This window comes from Cyanistes caeruleus, chromosome Z (assembly GCF_971803275.1).
Source record: "Cyanistes caeruleus chromosome Z, bCyaCae1.hap1.1, whole genome shotgun sequence".
NCBI lineage: Eukaryota > Metazoa > Chordata > Aves > Passeriformes > Paridae > Cyanistes > Cyanistes caeruleus.
In genome coordinates, this window is record NC_141732.1 from 56,793,562 (window position 1) to 56,811,767 (window position 18,206).

Below are 18,206 nucleotides of genomic sequence, written 5' to 3' on the forward strand. Positions count from 1 at the left end.
CAACTTTAGATTAGCCAATAACCTATACCATTAAAAATATATCCACTGACTTCAGAAAGCATCTGGAAATCCCTTCTCTTTCCTAGGTTCATCAGAAAGGCTAAAAACTTCAGTTGCTGTCTTCTAAATGTTCTAGTGATTCATGTTGGTCTGTCAGTAAAGTTCCATTATTAAAAATCCTAAGTCAAAACTATTCTGTCAATAGAAAAAAAACTGAAATGTACTAATAGTCTATGAAATATGCTTTTTTAAAAGTAGAATTTAAGTTATAGAAACCTCATGAGGCTCTAGAGTAACTTTGGTATGTATTTTTTCAGAACAAGCGCAAAATGCCTGCGATACTAGGAAAAAAACAGTACTTCATCCTGTTTTACTTCTATGTCAATTGGACATGTATGCAAAAACTCACAACCAATAAAACCAATAAAAGTCTGTGAAAAGTAATGTTCGCTAACTTGTGCAGCCTGTACACACAAATTACATGACAGTTTTAAAAAAGTGTATTGCATACTAAAGCAAGCATTGAAGCCCTGCTAATCATGTAAGACATTTCTAGATTTTATACTTCCATCTGGCCTTAAAAATGGTGAGCTAAGAATTGTAAAAATATGTATACCTGCTAGTACTAGAACAAAATAGGCTTTCCTGCTGTTTTCTCTTGCACGTACGATGTAAAACGCTTTAAGAACTTTGGATATTCTCGTTTAGCCACTGCCCGCAACACTGATGCTGGTGCCCATCCTCCCGGGTTCACTAGAAGTAAGCAGGAAGAAGGACATTGAAATAAAGCAACTCCACTAAATACTGAAAAAGTAAATTTTAGTTCATTACTTCTGTAACTCTTCCTGAAGTAACAAGAAAGAATAACCACCAGTAGATTCTTATTATGCACCTAGGCTTGTGTTGTAGCATTTTCTATTTGTAATACTCAAGCTCTGTCTTGATCTATGATGCCATTATTTAGAAAACATTAAATATGATGGTAAGTCTTGGGGAAAATGCCCAAATAAAAGAGGATATTCTCTATGGGCTTCCAAGAAACAGAAGAGAAAGACTTGAGTGACTGCCTATTTCAAAGAAAGCCGAGTCAGTCTTAACTTGTCAGTAATGACTGCATTTGCAGGCAACACCCTGCAAATGATTATAAAGCATTTAGACAAAATTTGAACTGATTTTTAATTACATTTTCATTCACAGAGGAAGTATAATGCTGAAAAAGCTATCACTTTGCATATAGTCATAGTTCAGAATTTAGCAGTGAAAATATACTTTTTAAGTAATTAAAAAACTTTAAAAAAGAAGTAAAAGGCAGAGTGAGCTATCCTTGAAGTGTTTCGTAGCTCTGGGAGAAAACAGATTAAGAATGCATCTCCAATACTACAATATATTGCTAAATACTGGGTACAGCAACAATGCAATTTGGCTTTGACAATTTTTCAGTTAATACCAAGGATTCTATTAGCCGAAAAAAAAAAATTAAGAAATGTAGACTAGATTATACAGCTTGCAAGCATCTTCATACAAAACACATTTACTCCTTCTATACAAAATATATTTACACCTTGGCATCAGGGGATAAGAACTGTACCTTTACTCCCAGCAGCTTTTCAGCTTAATGAGATGAACTGGGAGAAAAAAATTACAGTAGTACATGAAAAAACCCAACATACCATTACTGAAACTAAAAGGTATGCCAATTCATTCCAGTTGCAGACATTTCTGCCCACCTTCCTCCATCCCAAGGTTATGTACTTAGGACTAAGCTGCACAGTTCTTCCATTTATTCCTCCCAGAATAGCACATAATGAATGATCCCATTCACCAGTTCATGTAGCACCTTAATCTGAGACCTTTTGAATGTGATGAACACAAAGGTGACGCTACATATAGATTTCACAGAAAAGGCATCAAGACTTTTTTTTTTCTGTGCCAGTATTCAACTCCCCAAAATTATCATCTGTCATGAATATCATATTGAAATATTTTATACTTACCATTAGCTACATATGTAATCTTGCACAGAATGTTGTCCCTGCTTATTTCCTTGTTGCCCTCTGGTGGGCTTACTAATGTCTGACAAATCATAGCAATATTTATTTTGGCACGGACACAGCGATTGTTCAGCTGCCAAAAATATGAAACATTGTAAGCTTTAAATGAAACTTATTTCAGCATACTTGAGCATGAACATTTTTCCATCACAAAGTCTAACACACTCTAAAAACAGTGTTTCTGAGAGTCTATGTTCTAGCATTTACATGGATGTAACATGAAAGTGAGTAAAATGAAAGATACATGGTGGATGGGGAAAGAATCTAAAATGTCTCAATCTAAAGTTTCTGTTTGCTTAACACATTATAAGTAAATTACTTCAACAGTTGTGACAAATCAGTAAAGAAACACCTCAAGAATAATGTATCAGCATTTACAAATATCAGTTAACTTTTCCCTTGAAAGCAGGCTATGGAGTAACAATCCAAGGAAAACAATCATTGCTATTGTAGAACCGAGGCAAAACTGTAAAATGGAGACTTAACCCTATCTACAATTATACAAATCTACTCTTATATATGACAATACTGAAGAGATATTGATTTATTCCATACAAAATAACCTAAGTTCTTTAAAATGTTTTGACATCTCCAGAAATTTTGCTTTCATTCTGCTGGAACACCCTAGATCTGCCAACTGAGAGATAAGGCAAAAAAACTTTTGGCTAAGAACGCCTTCATCAAGTAATTTTATCACCTGGTTTAAATCAACTGTATTTTTGTAAAAATCCTCCATCTTCCTCACACTAGCACTGCAAATGCATTACCACAAAACAGAAAAAAACACTTTAAAAGCAGAACTTCATAGATTCAAAATAATACTTACAGGAGCACTGTCATGCTCTACAGAGAAATTGCACACAATCCATGTTTCTGGATCATTTTCACTGAATGCTGGTATCTTTCTAATGGCAGACAAATACAGCACATCCCTTTGAGAGGCTGGCCACACTCTCTGCAGAGAAACACCTTAAGGTAAGTTTTTCCAGGTTTAACTACCAGCCTTAGTTAAAATTAAAAACCAAGCAAGGCAGAGCAGGTCAGTTACATTATTAAGGTAAAGCATCTTCAATTTAATTCTGCAAACTGGAGGAGAACATAGCTGTTGTAAATAGGCAACAGAAATTTCAGGTTGGCTACACTTCATATGAAAAATAATAAGCCAAAACTTCAAGGCCTTTGAAATGCAGAGTGCCCAAATGCAATGAACTTTTCAGTTAAAAAAATAGGAAGAGTTACCCACCTGAACCCTGAACCTCAGGTTTGCATTTTAGTTAATTCTTGTAAACTACAAACTAAACTAATGGTTAGGTGTATAGGGATGCATCTACAGATACTTATGTCTCCAGAGAAAAAGAGAGAGAAAGGATGTATTTAAAACTATTATTACTTCAAAAAGCTACTACTTTAGTAAGACAGATATAGCAAACTATATTGGATGTTATCCAAGAGAAAGTTTCAGAAGTGAAATGTGTGACAAAACAAGAAAATAGACAGAACTTATTTTCCTGACACTCAATAAGAGAAAAAAGTTCTTGCTTTTACCATACAGATACATACCAATACAGATGACACAACTATCTTAATCCAAATGATGAGTCCTCTGTTAAAGAGGTTTTGATGTAACCAAACTACTAGTAAAATTGTCAAAGAGAAGTATTTTTTGAATGTCTGAATATACTAATAATTAGAAACAGGCAAGACTAAGGATGAGTATGCGCATTTCATTCCAGTTCATTCCAGTAGATTTTTTAGATCTTTACATTTCATTTATCTTTACATTGTTGGGTTGTAATTCAAATGAACATTTTTATAAACTGACAGCAGAACCACTTTTGGGGAAAAAACCAATTAAGGTACAAGAATGATTAAAAGCACTTGCATTATCAGGAGGTATGTCAACTAATTGTGGTGAACGGTAACATGCAATTTTGCAAAAAAACCACCAGATACAGTGGTGTAGGTTTCTTCCTTGTAGTCAGTGGTGATTTATTGCTTTTGTTTGCTTTGGATAACTCTGGCCTTGCTGGCAGTGATATAATTGTGAGATTAAAAGCAAGCCTCACTTGCTGCTACAAGCTCTATCAGACACATGCACAACCAAATATGCTGTCAAGAAAAGTTAAAAAAATTGATGGAAGTTGGAGTTTAATACACAACTTGTTCTGGAATATTATCCAGAACAGTATTTTAAGTTGTTAAGCCAGTAAAGTATTCAGAATAATATGCATGCTTCAGATGCCTCAGTAAGATATGCAAATGAATTGTTATTACCTTATGTGTCTGGTAAATGATGATTGCGTTATCAGCTAAATTTTCCACAACATGGAAATTTTCAATTGTTGCTAAAATAAGGAGGGGAACAGGGGGGAAGAGGGAAGGAAAAAAAATCCATCAGTGAACAGTCACAGACAATAGGACAATGCTGTAAATACTATTCTTGCTGATGAACCTGGAAAGCTGAAGAACCAATGACTTACTTTCCCAGTCATTACGAACATCAACATTCCAAAAGTAGTGGCAAACTTCATGCCCTGTTACCCCTTTAACAGCATGGGTTGCTTTCAAAGGATCTAGAACTATTCCGTTCTCTTCCACTTCTCGTCTGTATACCTAGAGCCAAACACAAAGAAAGAATGTAGAACAGAAACTGTCAAAACTGTTTGTGGTTTAATTGTTTAAATTTTATCAGTTTAAAAAACCCCAAACCAACAAACCTAGAAGATTAACACATGAATAATTTGCCACTAAAGTGTTCTCTGGTAACACCAATTGAAGACATTCTTAAACGGCAATTCACATTAAAATACCAGTACTTTAAGGTTTCTACTCCAAAAATGACTAAGCTGTCTTATTCACCACTATCCACATGGATTCACAAGCACAGTGGAGAAGCCAACACTGTAGCTTGTTACTCCTGTTATTTTTGTACACATTAGAATTTACACATTACTGTGATATCAAGCTTTAAGTAGGAGGGAATGAGAAAGGAGTCTGCAACGATTAATCTATTGCAAGAGTTACACAGAATTTTGTATGAATAAATATATTAGAAGCCACAGTTCTCATGGACCCCAGTCCCAACCTAAACAATGGTACTCCCAGAGAGAAGTTTCAATAGCATAAATTGCTGATTGATAATATTTCCAGAACTCATAGAATGATGTAGGTTGGAAAAGACCCTGAAGATCAGAGTCCAGCAGTGAAGGTAACGCTGCCAAATGTACACTGGAAGAATTTTTATTCACAGTGTATCATCTTATACAAATTAATCAAATCTGAAACATTTACCTTCATTTCTCCTTCTTCTACCACTAGCTGCCAATTGGCATCTCCTCCTACATCTTGCAAGGAATATGTCATGTGGTTTTGTACCATCTCTTCCACCTGTAAACAAAAAAAACCCCAAGCATTTTTAACTCACTCCTTCCATCTTTTTGGGGAGATACTGTACTGCACCGGAAGTCACAAGTTAATACTTCAATTCCTGTGCAGGAGCTGAATTTGAATGAGAGAGCTCTCTGTTAGGTTAGGAACAAGGAAATTATGCTGGCCTTTGGAAACAAATCTTGATTCCAATTCCAACTCTGCACTTTGTGGGTACTTCCTATCCTGCCTTTGTGCCTTTAAACTGTCAAACCTCATCACTCCTACCTAAAACAGCTCTTTATTTCAGCAGATAGGAACAAGTACCTCTAAATGGAATTGCAATGCACTGTAAGATATTCACTGAAGAGCATTTAAAAAGCTCAACAAAGGCAGGGGGTTAGGGAGGAAGACTGACAAGCTCTGAAAAGCAAATGCATATCAAAAGTCATTGGAAGAGCAGTCAAGAAAACAGCCATAAGCAAAGTACGCTTGCTCGTTTTCAGTGGCATCTTTACACAGTTGACATCTAGAAAAAAAACCAGAAATGCCTACACACTCAAAGGATTATGATGGTACAGAGATTCTATAATTATAAAATGTTCATTTAAAACTTATTTTGCTAGCAGCTGTGCCTTTTTTTTACAGCCAAATATTTGCTATATTTTTATCAAGCTATGTGAGTATCTCATTTTTTATTTCATACAATATGCATGAAAATGGATACTCGGACAGGAAGATGACGCTTATTTTAGATCTAATATATTATTCTGTTCCCCACACTTTTCCAAATGCCCCAAATAAAAACAAAAGCAAAATCATAGGGTATCCATTGCTGTGTAATGCTTTAAATATTCAAAACACTGTAACAACTTTTTTCCACTCAAAAAAGAGATGACTACGAAGACTTATCACAGCAGCAAGTCCACATGATTCAAAGCATTTTCCTGAACTACTGGAAATATCCTTTTTTTTTAAAGGGAAAGCACTACAAACAAAATTAGTTACTTGACCAGTACAAAGATTAGTTGAAGAAGTGCATAATCACAAATTAACTGTCTGAACTCTAGGGTGCTTTTGTACAACTTACAAAAGTATGAAGCCTAGTGTGCAGTGCAATATGTAAAACATATCTGAGCAAGTATGAAAACAAGTAGAAAGCAAAATTAGTAACAATTAATCTTTTTTTAATTGATACAGTATTGAACAATATTATTTACTTTTAATTCAAGGCAGGAATTTTGTTTGTACTATGTACTCAACAGGCAGTACACTTAAGACCAGAAAGAAAAAGGTAACTGAATCAAATAAAACTCTAGAATTACAGCATGAAAAAACAAAATCAATTGGACAAAAATCCTAGTTTGTCTTAGTTTAACTAAGCATGGACTTCTCTAGACAAGGAAAAGTTATCAATCCAGGTTTTTGGTGCTTTGGTTTTGAGTTTCAGTGAACAAAAAGCACCACCAAGATTTATGTTTCAGCTTCTAGACAAGACTTTTTGCTTCTAGACAAGAACTTTTGCTGCTAGTCACTAAGCAGGTTTCCTCCAAAAGTTTCTTCCTTTTTTTCCCAGTGAAACAATAGCAATACATTACAAACCAGGTAAGAATGTGGGCTATTTAAATATTCAATTTATTAGCTCTAGGTCACACTTCTGTAAGAACGGAATCCTTGCCACGCTTTCAACATTTGCCATTACCTTCAGGCCTTTATGTATTTTCTATCCCACCTCTAAATTTATTAAGGACAAAGCTATGCTTTATACATTTACTTTAGTCTTTTGATACTTTTTGATTTATGTAGTATATGCAAAGGGACAATGGAAATATCAAGTAAAGAAGAGAAGGAGGCATCCAAAGGAACACAGTCTAAACAGACTTCTGCTTCACCAGGAAATGCAGTACCTACCCAACCTGCTTGGGCACACTGTCTGTACAAACTGTATTTAGTATATGCACTGGTCACCATCTGTCAACCTGCACCTATTTCAGAGGCACAGTCAAGATAAAAAAATTCTCTCTCACCTGAGAGGTCTCTATTACTTCTGGGTTCCTAGCTATCAAGAATGGTCCACAAAAATACTTGCAACCTGTATGCCATGCAGCCTTTACCTGAACTTTGAATGGCAAGTTCCTCCTTTCAAAGGGCCTAAGAACAACTCAGAACCTATTACAAAGCCGACAGATCTTTAAAAGGAAGTGATCTGAACTCCCACTCAACTGGCAGAGACAACAATGCCTTTCTAAGGGCACACTTAAGAAACAGCTCCCATCAGAATACATGTTTCTACGTCTTAGTCTTAAAAAACAGTTGCAAGTTGCTACTTGACTTTTTACTGAAAAATTGGCTTCATTCACATAAAGTCTTGGAAAATAGTTACATTTATTAAGAATCAAGATATGAACTTGCCTTCCTAAAGCCAAACTGTCAGCCTGGGGACAGAGGCCAATTTTTAGTACCTTTTTAATGAAATCCACAGCAGATAGAATGAAAAGGTTTGCATCATGCTCTCTGTTGTCTTGTTCAGTAGAACTGGAACTCCAGAACAGGTGGAGTGACTTGTTAATAAGGCAAAAATTTGTTTTAGGGAAAATACTTGGAGGGTGGAACTGCATGTGGGGATGGATATTCATACTTTCTAAAGTGAGTCCACTAACTTGAAACTGGATTAGGAGGCACTTCATATTAACTTTCATGTAGTATAATCCATGCAGCAGGCAAAAAGATCAACTTCACTCCAGTCCATTTGATCCTGATACTTAGCCATCAGCACTATTGTGATAAGGACCTGGTCCACCTCAGGTTTGTTTTTAAGTGACCAATTCTGCAGTCACAGTGGTGCTCTAAAACTCATTTTTATCATATGAATGCATATGAATAATATGAAAAGGTGAAAGGCATAGAAAAGGTGAAAATATCTTGGCAAATATGAGTTTCCCCTATGCTGTATGATCTCTGTACCCACAATCTGACAGAGTACTAGCTCCCATCTTGGCAATCAAACTTGCTTTCTATTATTTATTATTCCCTTACTTTATTATCCCCTCACTTTACTACCCCTCCAAAGAAAAACAACTTAGAAAACTAACTCAGCTACTGGAGTACTGGTAGATGAGCCTATCACTGCTGTACAATAGGACTTGCATACTTTTTCCCTTTCAGTAAGTTCAGATTTCAGAAATAAACTGACTGCAAAAGGTCTTAGAATATTAGTCCACTAGGCTAGTCCTTTAGTGTTGGTCCTGCTCATGAAGCTGGTAGTAATGTCTGCAGGTAATAAAATTCCAGGCTCTGCTAAAAAACAAACAAACAAACAAACAAACAAAAAACAACAAAATAAACAAAAAAAAAAATCCTGTTTGGAAAAAAAAAAAAAAAGAAAGATTGGTTGTAGCTTTTGTTAATATTTTAAAAAGCCTCCAGAAGAGCAGATCCCAGAAGGAAGCTCCAGATTCACCATCACATATGGTCCATAGAAGGAAAGAAACAGCATGAATAACGTATCTGAACTAGTCTTTTAGTCTTTTTGGAGACTAAAAAGCAAAACCTTACCTAATTCTACTCTAAACTATCATCTCCCTAGTAAGCACCTAAAGTAATTTTGTACATTACTGGAATATGTTAGTATTGCAACACTGACATATTCAGGATGTCAGACTTAGTTTCTGAAGGACAAGTGAATATACATAAACTCTTCAATATGATTTATCATACCCACAGTCTTGTTCTCAACATGCTTAATGGCCTTTTGGTAATCAAACTAGTCATAGAGGTAAAAAACAGTAACAGTGAACTGTAAGATTCAATGTATTAATAACACTACAAATAAACACTTCAGACAAAAATCAAACCTTTGATTTAAACACAAGAAAAACTATTCAATCTGAAGCAAAGAACCTCTCCAGCCTCTGTAAAACATATTCTACTTTCATTATAACTAGAGATACAAAATTTTCAAACTATAGGCATGTTTATTAAAGCTACTGAAGTAAACCAAATAGTTTCACAAGATTTGGGCCTCTGCACAAGTGGTATGCATGCAAGCTGTACGTAAAGAAAGACAACCATTTAGTATAGGAATAGAGAACTCCTTTGTTTGTCTCAATGTACTAGTTTAAAGCAAGCAGTGATTGACGTAACAAAAAAAAAAAAAAAAAACCAACAACAAAACAACAAACCAGGTTCTAGAGAAGAGGATGAAATAGAGCAAAGATATGCAACCCCCACTTGACACATCAATACAGTACCTGGGCGCTGAATCTGTGAACATCATCAGAGGCACTGACTAGATCAATGGAAGACATGGAGGAAGAGCGACTATAGGGCTACCAGAGACAGACAAAGAAAAAACCAAGTAATCAGAACAACGGCACAACAGAGCATTCAGTACCAACTTGCAAGCACAAGATAATGAAGAAAAGGAAAACAAAAGCACCATAAGCAGCAAGCACAGCAGCAAATGCTGATTTCATGCACCTATTATATATTATGCTCCCAGTGTAGCCCTGACAGGAGCACAATGTTTCCAGTAACATTAAAAAACAAGCCAATGGATTCTTATACAATCGATATTTTTTTTAATTTTTTAATTTTTTTAAAAATAAAACCAGTTCAATTAATGTGGGTGAAGGTATATTGAAAACGCTGGAGTTAGCCAATTGGAATTTTTCCTTTTTTTTCTGCCTGATAAACCTGATACAAATAGAGAGGATTCTAAATAGATTCTCAAATCAGTACTTTTGAGCCAAGACAAAAAGCAGTCCTTCTTCAGTTCCAGCTACTTTTTTTGAAAATAAGTAGGCCACTGGAAGTTACTAGAAACACCAAAAAAATCTCACCTACCCATATAAAATGTTACATAGAAACAGCACAGACCAGCCCATTATTCTGAGAAGATCAGGATAAATATCTTACTGTTTGCACAAATCGATGAGTCCCCACAGCAGAATATGCATCTCCAGAAGGTAAGGATGTTGGCCAGTGTAATCTAACCTTTTCGCTTTGGGACTGCAACAACATAGGTTTAATTATTATTAGTCAGCTGCTACGGGGTGGACTGTGAAACAAAGTGACTCATGCTCAATCTACATAGTGCCTACAACAACTAATGCTGTCCATGACAGGCATGAAGCTGTCATCCCACTGGAATTCTCAGTGAGTGGGCCTGAAGACTGAATTCATCCAAACTTTAAGGTGTATTTCTGAGTTAAGGAAAACACACTGGCAGCACTAAAAATCCACGTAGTACTATCACAGTCACTCAAACACTTTACTCTTTGCTAGGAGATCCCAACAGAAGGTAAATTCTTTTGGATACTACAGGTCCACTAGAAAGTCTTTTAAATCTCATGTCACTGTTATTCACTATGTTCCTAAGCATAAACTCTTTTAAGACAAAGGATGTACGACTTTGCTATTCCATCTCATTTTACAAGTTACTATACTTTCTCATACTCTGTGTATTTTCTAGAATGCATCTTATCCCTTTGATACTTGTCACTGAAGTGTATTCAAGAAATGAGTTAGTGAAGTAGCCAAGCAGAACTATGTCTTTCCTATTCCATATACCACTAAAGTAAAAAGGAGCTTCAGACCAATTATTACATTTTGAGAGACAGCTGTAGTATTTGATATTTTTATTTTAAAAGGGCAGCAGTCACATATAGATAATTTTCATACAAGATATTTATTTAGGAATTAGAAACTAGAGACATTCAATAAACTTAGCATTTACACTTTTCTTTTTTAGACAATCTAGAAGAAGTTACTTTCCCAAAATCAGCATTAAGCAATATTCTGTTGTAAAAATAGGAAGAGAAATTCCCTGATCAGTGTTAGAATAAAATAACTAGAGCTTCAGGAGATACACCTCAGAACAGACTGTAAGTCAAAGAAGTCTCTCAGGAAGTGCTCATCATTAAGACATTTTTCAAGTTTTAATACCTGTTCCTCCATTTTATCCTGTCTATCGAGAGCAGCTTCAACAGCATCAAAGAATTCTTCTTCATTAATCAGACTATTAGGACCCTCCTAGAGCACAAGAAGAAAAAAATAGTTAAAAATTCTGGAGACATAAAAGTTACACTTCAATTTAATATTAGAAATATATATTTATATTTCATATATAACTGATGGAAGCAAATTTCTTCTACAGATCTCAACATTTTCATCAATATTCTTGGATTACAAGTTCTCTGAAAATCTCTTCTTGTTAAAGGAAGTGTCTCCCTCTAAAAACAATTTAATGATAGTGGCATAAAGAAGAAAAAATCCCAGGAAACTGAGTAATAGTGTCAGTATGCTTTAACACCAAATGTAGGGCTGAATTAATAAATATCTTCTCCTGAAAATGTTTACAGGGTCAGTAAAGCACATCTATTAACATAACTGTGTAGTTATTACACAAATATACAAGTATTACAAGTATTGCAGTGTAAAAGTGCTTTAAGGCACTGACACTCAGGTATGTGTTCAAAAATACAAAGGAAGACAAAATTTTGGGGATCTCTATTGAAAATTCTCAGAAATAACAGTTTAACACTAAACAGCTGGTAGAGTTAAGTCAAGGACTGAAAATGCTAGTTTACTAATTAAAATGGTAATTAAATAAAATTAGATTTACTGCTTTTACTGTATTGTAAAAAAACCTAGTCTTGCAAATTAAAAAAACCCCAAAACTGTGTATCAGCAGTGACACCTGGAAGAAGCAGCTGGATTCACAACCTAGTAGACAAAGTCCAACTTTATTTTATTCTTTAACACTGCATGTCTCAGTGACAACAATTCATCTAACGTCAAGTATCTTCAATATCTGTACAATATTATTTCTCAGGCTATGACTTGAAAGTAGAAAATGTGTTAGATTAATGTATATGAAATGGTCTAGCTTACTTTATTACAGGTGCATTAGCTTACATTAGTGTGGATGCCTCTTCTGTGGAAGTGTTCAGTGCCAGGCTGGATAGGGCACTAAGCAACCTGGTCTAATGGGAGGAGTCCCTGCCCATGGCATGGAGATTGGAACTAGATGATCTTTAATATCCCTTCCAATCTAAACCATTCTACAATTACTCTTCAAAGTTGGTTTATGCATCTTAGGATAGAACTGAGGAGGATACCTCACTGAGGAGAATGCTGATGAAATGCAATTTAATGGAAGAAAGGAACTTAAAATCTGAACTTGAAAACAAGGTATTTCGAGTGGCAGTGACAAATTAAAAATCAGTTCAAGTTAAACTTCACCTTCTAGGACTGTCAGACTTTTCATATTTTTGCTTTACTTATCTCTACAGCTGAACAAATAAAAAGGGAAAGTACAATTACATATAAGTGGTATCAAATGTATGAAAAATAACAAAAAATCAACAAAAATATCTGTAAGAAACATACTTCAGACAAAAGCAAAGCATCAAAGGTAAAGATATACTTCCACTCAAGAAATTAAAGACTGAGATTCTTTATACAGTTTCAGTTTCCAGGGTGAAAAAAGTAAGTGTGGCATGAACACACTTGTAAATCACACTTTCACTGGCTTGTGAAACTTCACTTTCCTCCCTAAGAAACAACCCAGTCTTAAAAGTGTACTGAGTTAGTGTAGCAGGATTTTGGTAGCTTTAGTGTCTACAGGGGTGGCTTCTGTGAGAAGCTGACAGACGCTTCCCCCATGTCCAACTGGGACAGTGCCAGCAGGCTCCAGGATGGACCTGCTGTTGCCGTTGCCCAAGGCCATGCCCCCATCAGCAACTATGGCAGCATCTCTGGGATATTATATTTAACAAGGGGAAAAAAAACAACCCATGCAACTGCAGCTGGAGAAGAGCATAGTGAGAAAAAGAGCTCAGTAGGTAGCAGGTCAATGAAGAAGGAGGGGCAGGAGGTGCTCCATATGCTGGAACTGAGATTTCCCTGCAGCCTCTGTACAGCCTGCAGCTGTGCCCCTGCAGCCCATGGAGGGTCCATGGAGGTGCAGAGATCCACCTGCAAACTGCTGAGGAGCCCACGCTGGAGCAGGTGGATGCCCAAAGAATGTCGTGATCTGGTTGGAAGCCCACACAGGAGCAGACTTCCGGCAGAAACTGTGGCCCCATGGAGACAAGCTCATGCTGGAGCAAGTTTACTGCAAGGACTGTGGTCCCATGCTGGAACAGCCTGTTCCTGAAGGACTGCATTCCATGGGAAGCACTCATGTGGAGCAGTTCATGAAGACCTGCAGTCCATGGGAAGGACTCATATTGGAGGAGTTAATGGAGAACTGTTTCCTGTGGGAGGAATCCCACCCTGGAGAAGGGTAAGAGTGTAAGAAGTACTCCCTGTGAGGAGGAAAGAGTGGCAGAGACAATGTGAGATGAACTGACCACAATCCCCACTCCTTTTCTCTCTGCACAGCTGAGGTGTAGAAGGCAGAAAACTTGGAAGTGAAGTTAAAACCAGGAAGAAGAAAGGAGTAGGGGAAGGATGGTTTTGAGCTTTGATTAGTAATTAAGCTGTATTTCCCTAAGATGATTCAATTTTGCTTCTGTCAGCAATTGGTAAGTGACCTTTCCCTGTCCTTATCTCTACTCAGGAGACTTTGATATCCTCTCTCCCCATCCACCTGACAGGAGTAGTAGAGTGGCTTAGTGGGCACCTGGTATCCAGCCAGGGTCAACCCACCAGAAAAGGTCATAGTGTTTTAAAAAATTTCAAAGGTAGAATTTGTACCTCATAGTCTGGCCCTCCAAAGTGGGACTTTTTCTTCAGTTCTGTCACAGCATTTTTGTACGCTTCTTCAATTCTTCTCCTTTTCTCTGTCTCCTGTAAAATTACATGATCATTTGATGCAGTGAAAATGAATTGTAAACATGACAATAAATTGAATGACCAGGGTATTATTTTTTCCAAGCAGCAACTGCAACGATGACGAGTTTCTGAGTTTATTTGCATGTATGCCTTAAATGTGCCAATATACATACATATATAATAGAAAGCTTGGGGAACTAGGTACCTTGAGGATACCTTCTAAGTCATGTGGAAGAAAACAGATCATCAAGCAAAAACTGGTTTCTAGTTTAAGCATAGTTGTTCATTCTTCCTTGGGGTTCATACTTTGTATCTGATGTTTCATATAAACCTCCTTGATACAGATGCTTTGGCAGGGAAAACAAAGGGTAGAAACTAAAACTGATAAAAAACTAACTTGCTAATGTAGTGATACACTAACAATTCAAACCCTGTAAGTTTGTATCTACACTTAGGGCAACTTGAATAATTTTGTGCACTCCATGCAGAGTGTGCAACTGGACATCCTTCTCCCCTAAGGGGTTGTGACTGTAGTAGGAGCCAGTGTATGTACACACCTGATGGTGACTGTATCATTGTGTATTTTGGCTAAAACAGTACCAATGTGAAAAACAGACTTAGTCTAATATTGCCTTTGCAAATTCTGCATACTGCCAGATACTTTTAATGAAAAAGACATAAACACTTCTGAAATTCTTGCAAAAATCAGCTTTTTTCACAAGACGTTTCTCTGTCCCCTTTCAAAATCACTTCAGGCGAAAGCCCGTTCAGGTGGATATCACATACTACTTCTTGCAGATACGGGTATAATTATTCAGCAACCCAAACTGAAATTTTAAGATTCAGTGGAAAACCCTAAAGCAACATTGAAAGGCTAAGTTACTAACTGAGAATTTGGTGATAACATTCCCAGTTAGGCAATATTTTTGATGTAGAACAAGGTAGTATAGTTTTACACATACACAGAAAAAAAAAGCAAAAAAAAAAAGCGCTTTGATGAGGAAAATATTGGTTTTAACTGTGACTGTAGGCTTTTCCCTTTTGAAACTATGAGCCAGTACCTGTTAACAGATTTCATAAAATTTTGCATGTTTATCTTTTTTTAAAGGAACTGGAGAGTCCCGAGGATATATAAAGCATGACTTGAGTATAAGTCACTGAAAAAGCACAGAAATTTTCCAGGCTTGGAATGAAAAACAAAACAGACCCCACTTAAAACACAACCCCTCCCACTCACCTCAAATCCCTACACTTTCTGTACTTCAGTCTGGAAATTAGTTACAATTCGCATGTGTCAGAATATGGCTCTCCAAATTTGCTAGCTTCTTGTGGCAATAGTATTAAAGAAGGCAGAAACAAGAACAGAAAAATGCTGTGGCAGTCAAGACAACGTGAAAAGCATTATCACAAAGACTTTGTTGCAAGTAAAACAGTGGATCAAACAGTAATGACAAAATCCTTGGTGTATACAATGTGTATACATTTTAAGAAAAGTCTATTTTAAAATACATTCAATGTATTATATACTGCACTAGAAACAGAAAGTCAAGCTCAAGATCTTAAGAGCTAAACGCAAAAGGTGGAAAGAAAAGCTGTAACTACAATTGCTTTAAATAATACTACATGCTTCATAGCAATCTCATTCACACTTGACTGTTTTGGTAATTAAAGAAAACTAACCATAGAACCTATACTTCTGTCATCTCAAAATATTTATTTCCTTTTCAGAGAAGTTTACACACAGATTCAAGAAAACCTAAAATACAAAGATCTGTATCGTTTTCATCCCACATCTATGTATCAGAAGGAAAGCAAAGTCTTTTGATCAGGCCCATAAGCTATTCTTAAAAAGTGATGTTTAAGCACTAAAACGAAAAGACAAAAACTAGACCTAAAGCAGCTCTACCACTATGGAATAATGGTAGTAGAGGTCTGAATACAGTCCACTAGTGTCTTTAAGAGTGCAGGCATCAAGGTGCTCCTCACAAGGGTAGCATTTGTGGGAAGAGACTAGGGCTGCCTAGCAGCAGACACAGGTGGCTCTTGCCAGCTCCAAAACAGACTCACTGCAACAGACAGCTGAGCCCATCCACCATGTGTGTGACACTTCTCTGAGGGGAAAAAGAAAGAATAAAAAACACTCTGTGGGGAGAAGAATTGGAAGAAAAAGTGAGAAATCACAGAGGGGATGCCAAGACCAAAAAGATGAGGAGGTGCAGCTCCAGGGCAGAGAACATATTAGGTCCACACTGCAGGGGTATTTCCTGAAGGAACCATGTCTCATGAACGATCCACACTGCAACAGCTTTTTTGCAGAGGGCTGCCACTGATGGAGGCTACCTGCACTAAAGCTAGGAAAAAGGAGGAGGAGGAAGGAATGACAAAGATGAAGTGTTTTGGATTAATTGCAAACATTCCATTCCTCACCCTGCACTGCCTGCTGCTAGCAGGCAGTAAGGTTATGGAACATACTACCTCAGGTGAGAGCATGCAGCACATACTGGACAATCAGGGCACACAGCCCAGTCAGCAGGGTTTGTGAAAGGCAGGTCCTGCTTGACCAACTTGAGCTTCTATGACAGGGTGACGTCCTTAGTGGATGAGGGAAAGGCTGTGGATGTCACCTGTCTAGACCTCACTAAAGCCTTTTATACCATTTCTCACAGCATTACCCTGGAGAAACTGGCAGTCTATGGTTTGGATGAGTGTACTCTTTGCTGGTTAAGAACCCAACCATCTGTCTGGATGGCTGGGCCCTGATAGTGGTGGTGAATGGAGTTATATCCAGCTGGTGACTGGTCACAAGTGCTTCTGGCAGGGCTCACTATTTGGGGCAATCCAAATACATTCACGGATGATCTAGACACGGAGGTTGAGCGCAGTCTCAGTCAGTTTGCAGGTGACACCAAGCTGGTTGGGAGCATTGATCTGCTGGAGGGCAGGAAGGCTCTGCAGAGAGATCTGGACAGGCTGGATCATGGGCTGAGGCCCATGGTGTGAGGTTCAACCAGGCCCAGAGCTGGGTACTGCCCTTGGGTCACAACAACCCCAGGCAGCCCCACAGGCTGGAGCAGAATGGCTGGAAAGGCCCTGGGAGTGCTGGTGGCAGCAGCTGAACATGAGCCAGGCTGTGCCCAGGTGGCCAAGAAGGCCAATGGCATCCTGGCCTGGCTCAGCAATGGTGTGGCCAGCAGGAGCAGGGCAGGGGTTGTCCCCCTGTATTCAGAATGGGTGAGGTCACACCCCAAATCCTCTGTTTAGTTCTGGGACCCTCAACTCAGGAAGGCCATGGAAATGATGTCCAGAGAAGGGCATTAGACCTGAAGGGTCTGGAGCACAAGTCCTGTGAGGAGTGTCTGATGGAGATGAGGGTGCCGAGTGTGAAAAAAAGAAGGCTCAGAGAGGAAGTCATTCCTCTCCACAACTGCCTGAAAGGAGGCTGCAGCCAGGTGGGCTTGGTCTTTTCCCACAGGTAACAAGCACAAGGAGAAGAGGAAATGGCCTCAAGTTGCAGTAGATGAGGGCTGGATTGGATATTAGGACAAAGTTCTTCACTGAAAGGGCAGATAAGCATTGGAACAGGCTGCCCTGCACTGGCAAGCGGTAGTACCACTGCCTCTGGCAATGATAAAGAAGGTGTAGATGTGGCACTCAGGGACTCAGGTTTAGTGGCAGACCTCAAAGTGTTACGTTAACCATTGGACTTGATGAGGTTTGAGGTCTTTTCCAAACTTAATGATTTTATGATTCTAGGTAGAGAGAGGAGCCTAAGGGGAAGGAATGAAGTTGAGCTGGGGAAAAGGGGCAAGAAAGTTATCCCAGCATTTGTCCTTCTGTCTCCCATTAACCTCCCATTATTTAAAATCAGCAACAGATTGATTTTCCACATGTCAAGATGTTCTACTGTGACAAAAGCCAGGGAGCAATCTTCCTGTCTCTCTCTTGACCTATGAGCTTCTTCATTCTAGTTTTCTCTCTAATCCTGCTGAATAGGTGGTGAGCATTTCA

General features: G+C 37.8%; 1 protein-coding gene across 3 annotated transcripts in view; it reads right to left on the reverse strand.

Annotated features, from left to right (window-relative positions):
* CERT1 (ceramide transporter 1) overlaps nucleotides 1-18,206 on the reverse strand; it is a 79,862-nt gene that overhangs the window by 3,446 nt on the left and 58,210 nt on the right. For 2 of the 3 annotated variants that reach the window (XM_086868919.1, XM_086868921.1), the window contains 10 exons: nucleotides 14,121-14,213; nucleotides 11,364-11,450; nucleotides 10,335-10,427; nucleotides 9,668-9,745; nucleotides 5,343-5,438; nucleotides 4,532-4,664; nucleotides 4,326-4,396; nucleotides 2,878-3,006; nucleotides 1,995-2,124; nucleotides 617-753 (listed from right to left, as the gene is read on the reverse strand). In XM_086868919.1, coding sequence (XP_086725045.1) covers nucleotides 626-753; nucleotides 1,995-2,124; nucleotides 2,878-3,006; nucleotides 4,326-4,396; nucleotides 4,532-4,664; nucleotides 5,343-5,438; nucleotides 9,668-9,745; nucleotides 10,335-10,427; nucleotides 11,364-11,450; nucleotides 14,121-14,213 — 1,038 coding nt within the window. In that variant the 3' untranslated portion in view covers nucleotides 617-625. The remainder of the gene's footprint in view (nucleotides 1-616; nucleotides 754-1,994; nucleotides 2,125-2,877; nucleotides 3,007-4,325; nucleotides 4,397-4,531; nucleotides 4,665-5,342; nucleotides 5,439-9,667; nucleotides 9,746-10,334; nucleotides 10,428-11,363; nucleotides 11,451-14,120; nucleotides 14,214-18,206) is intronic. The other variant, XM_086868920.1, reaches the window with a different exon arrangement.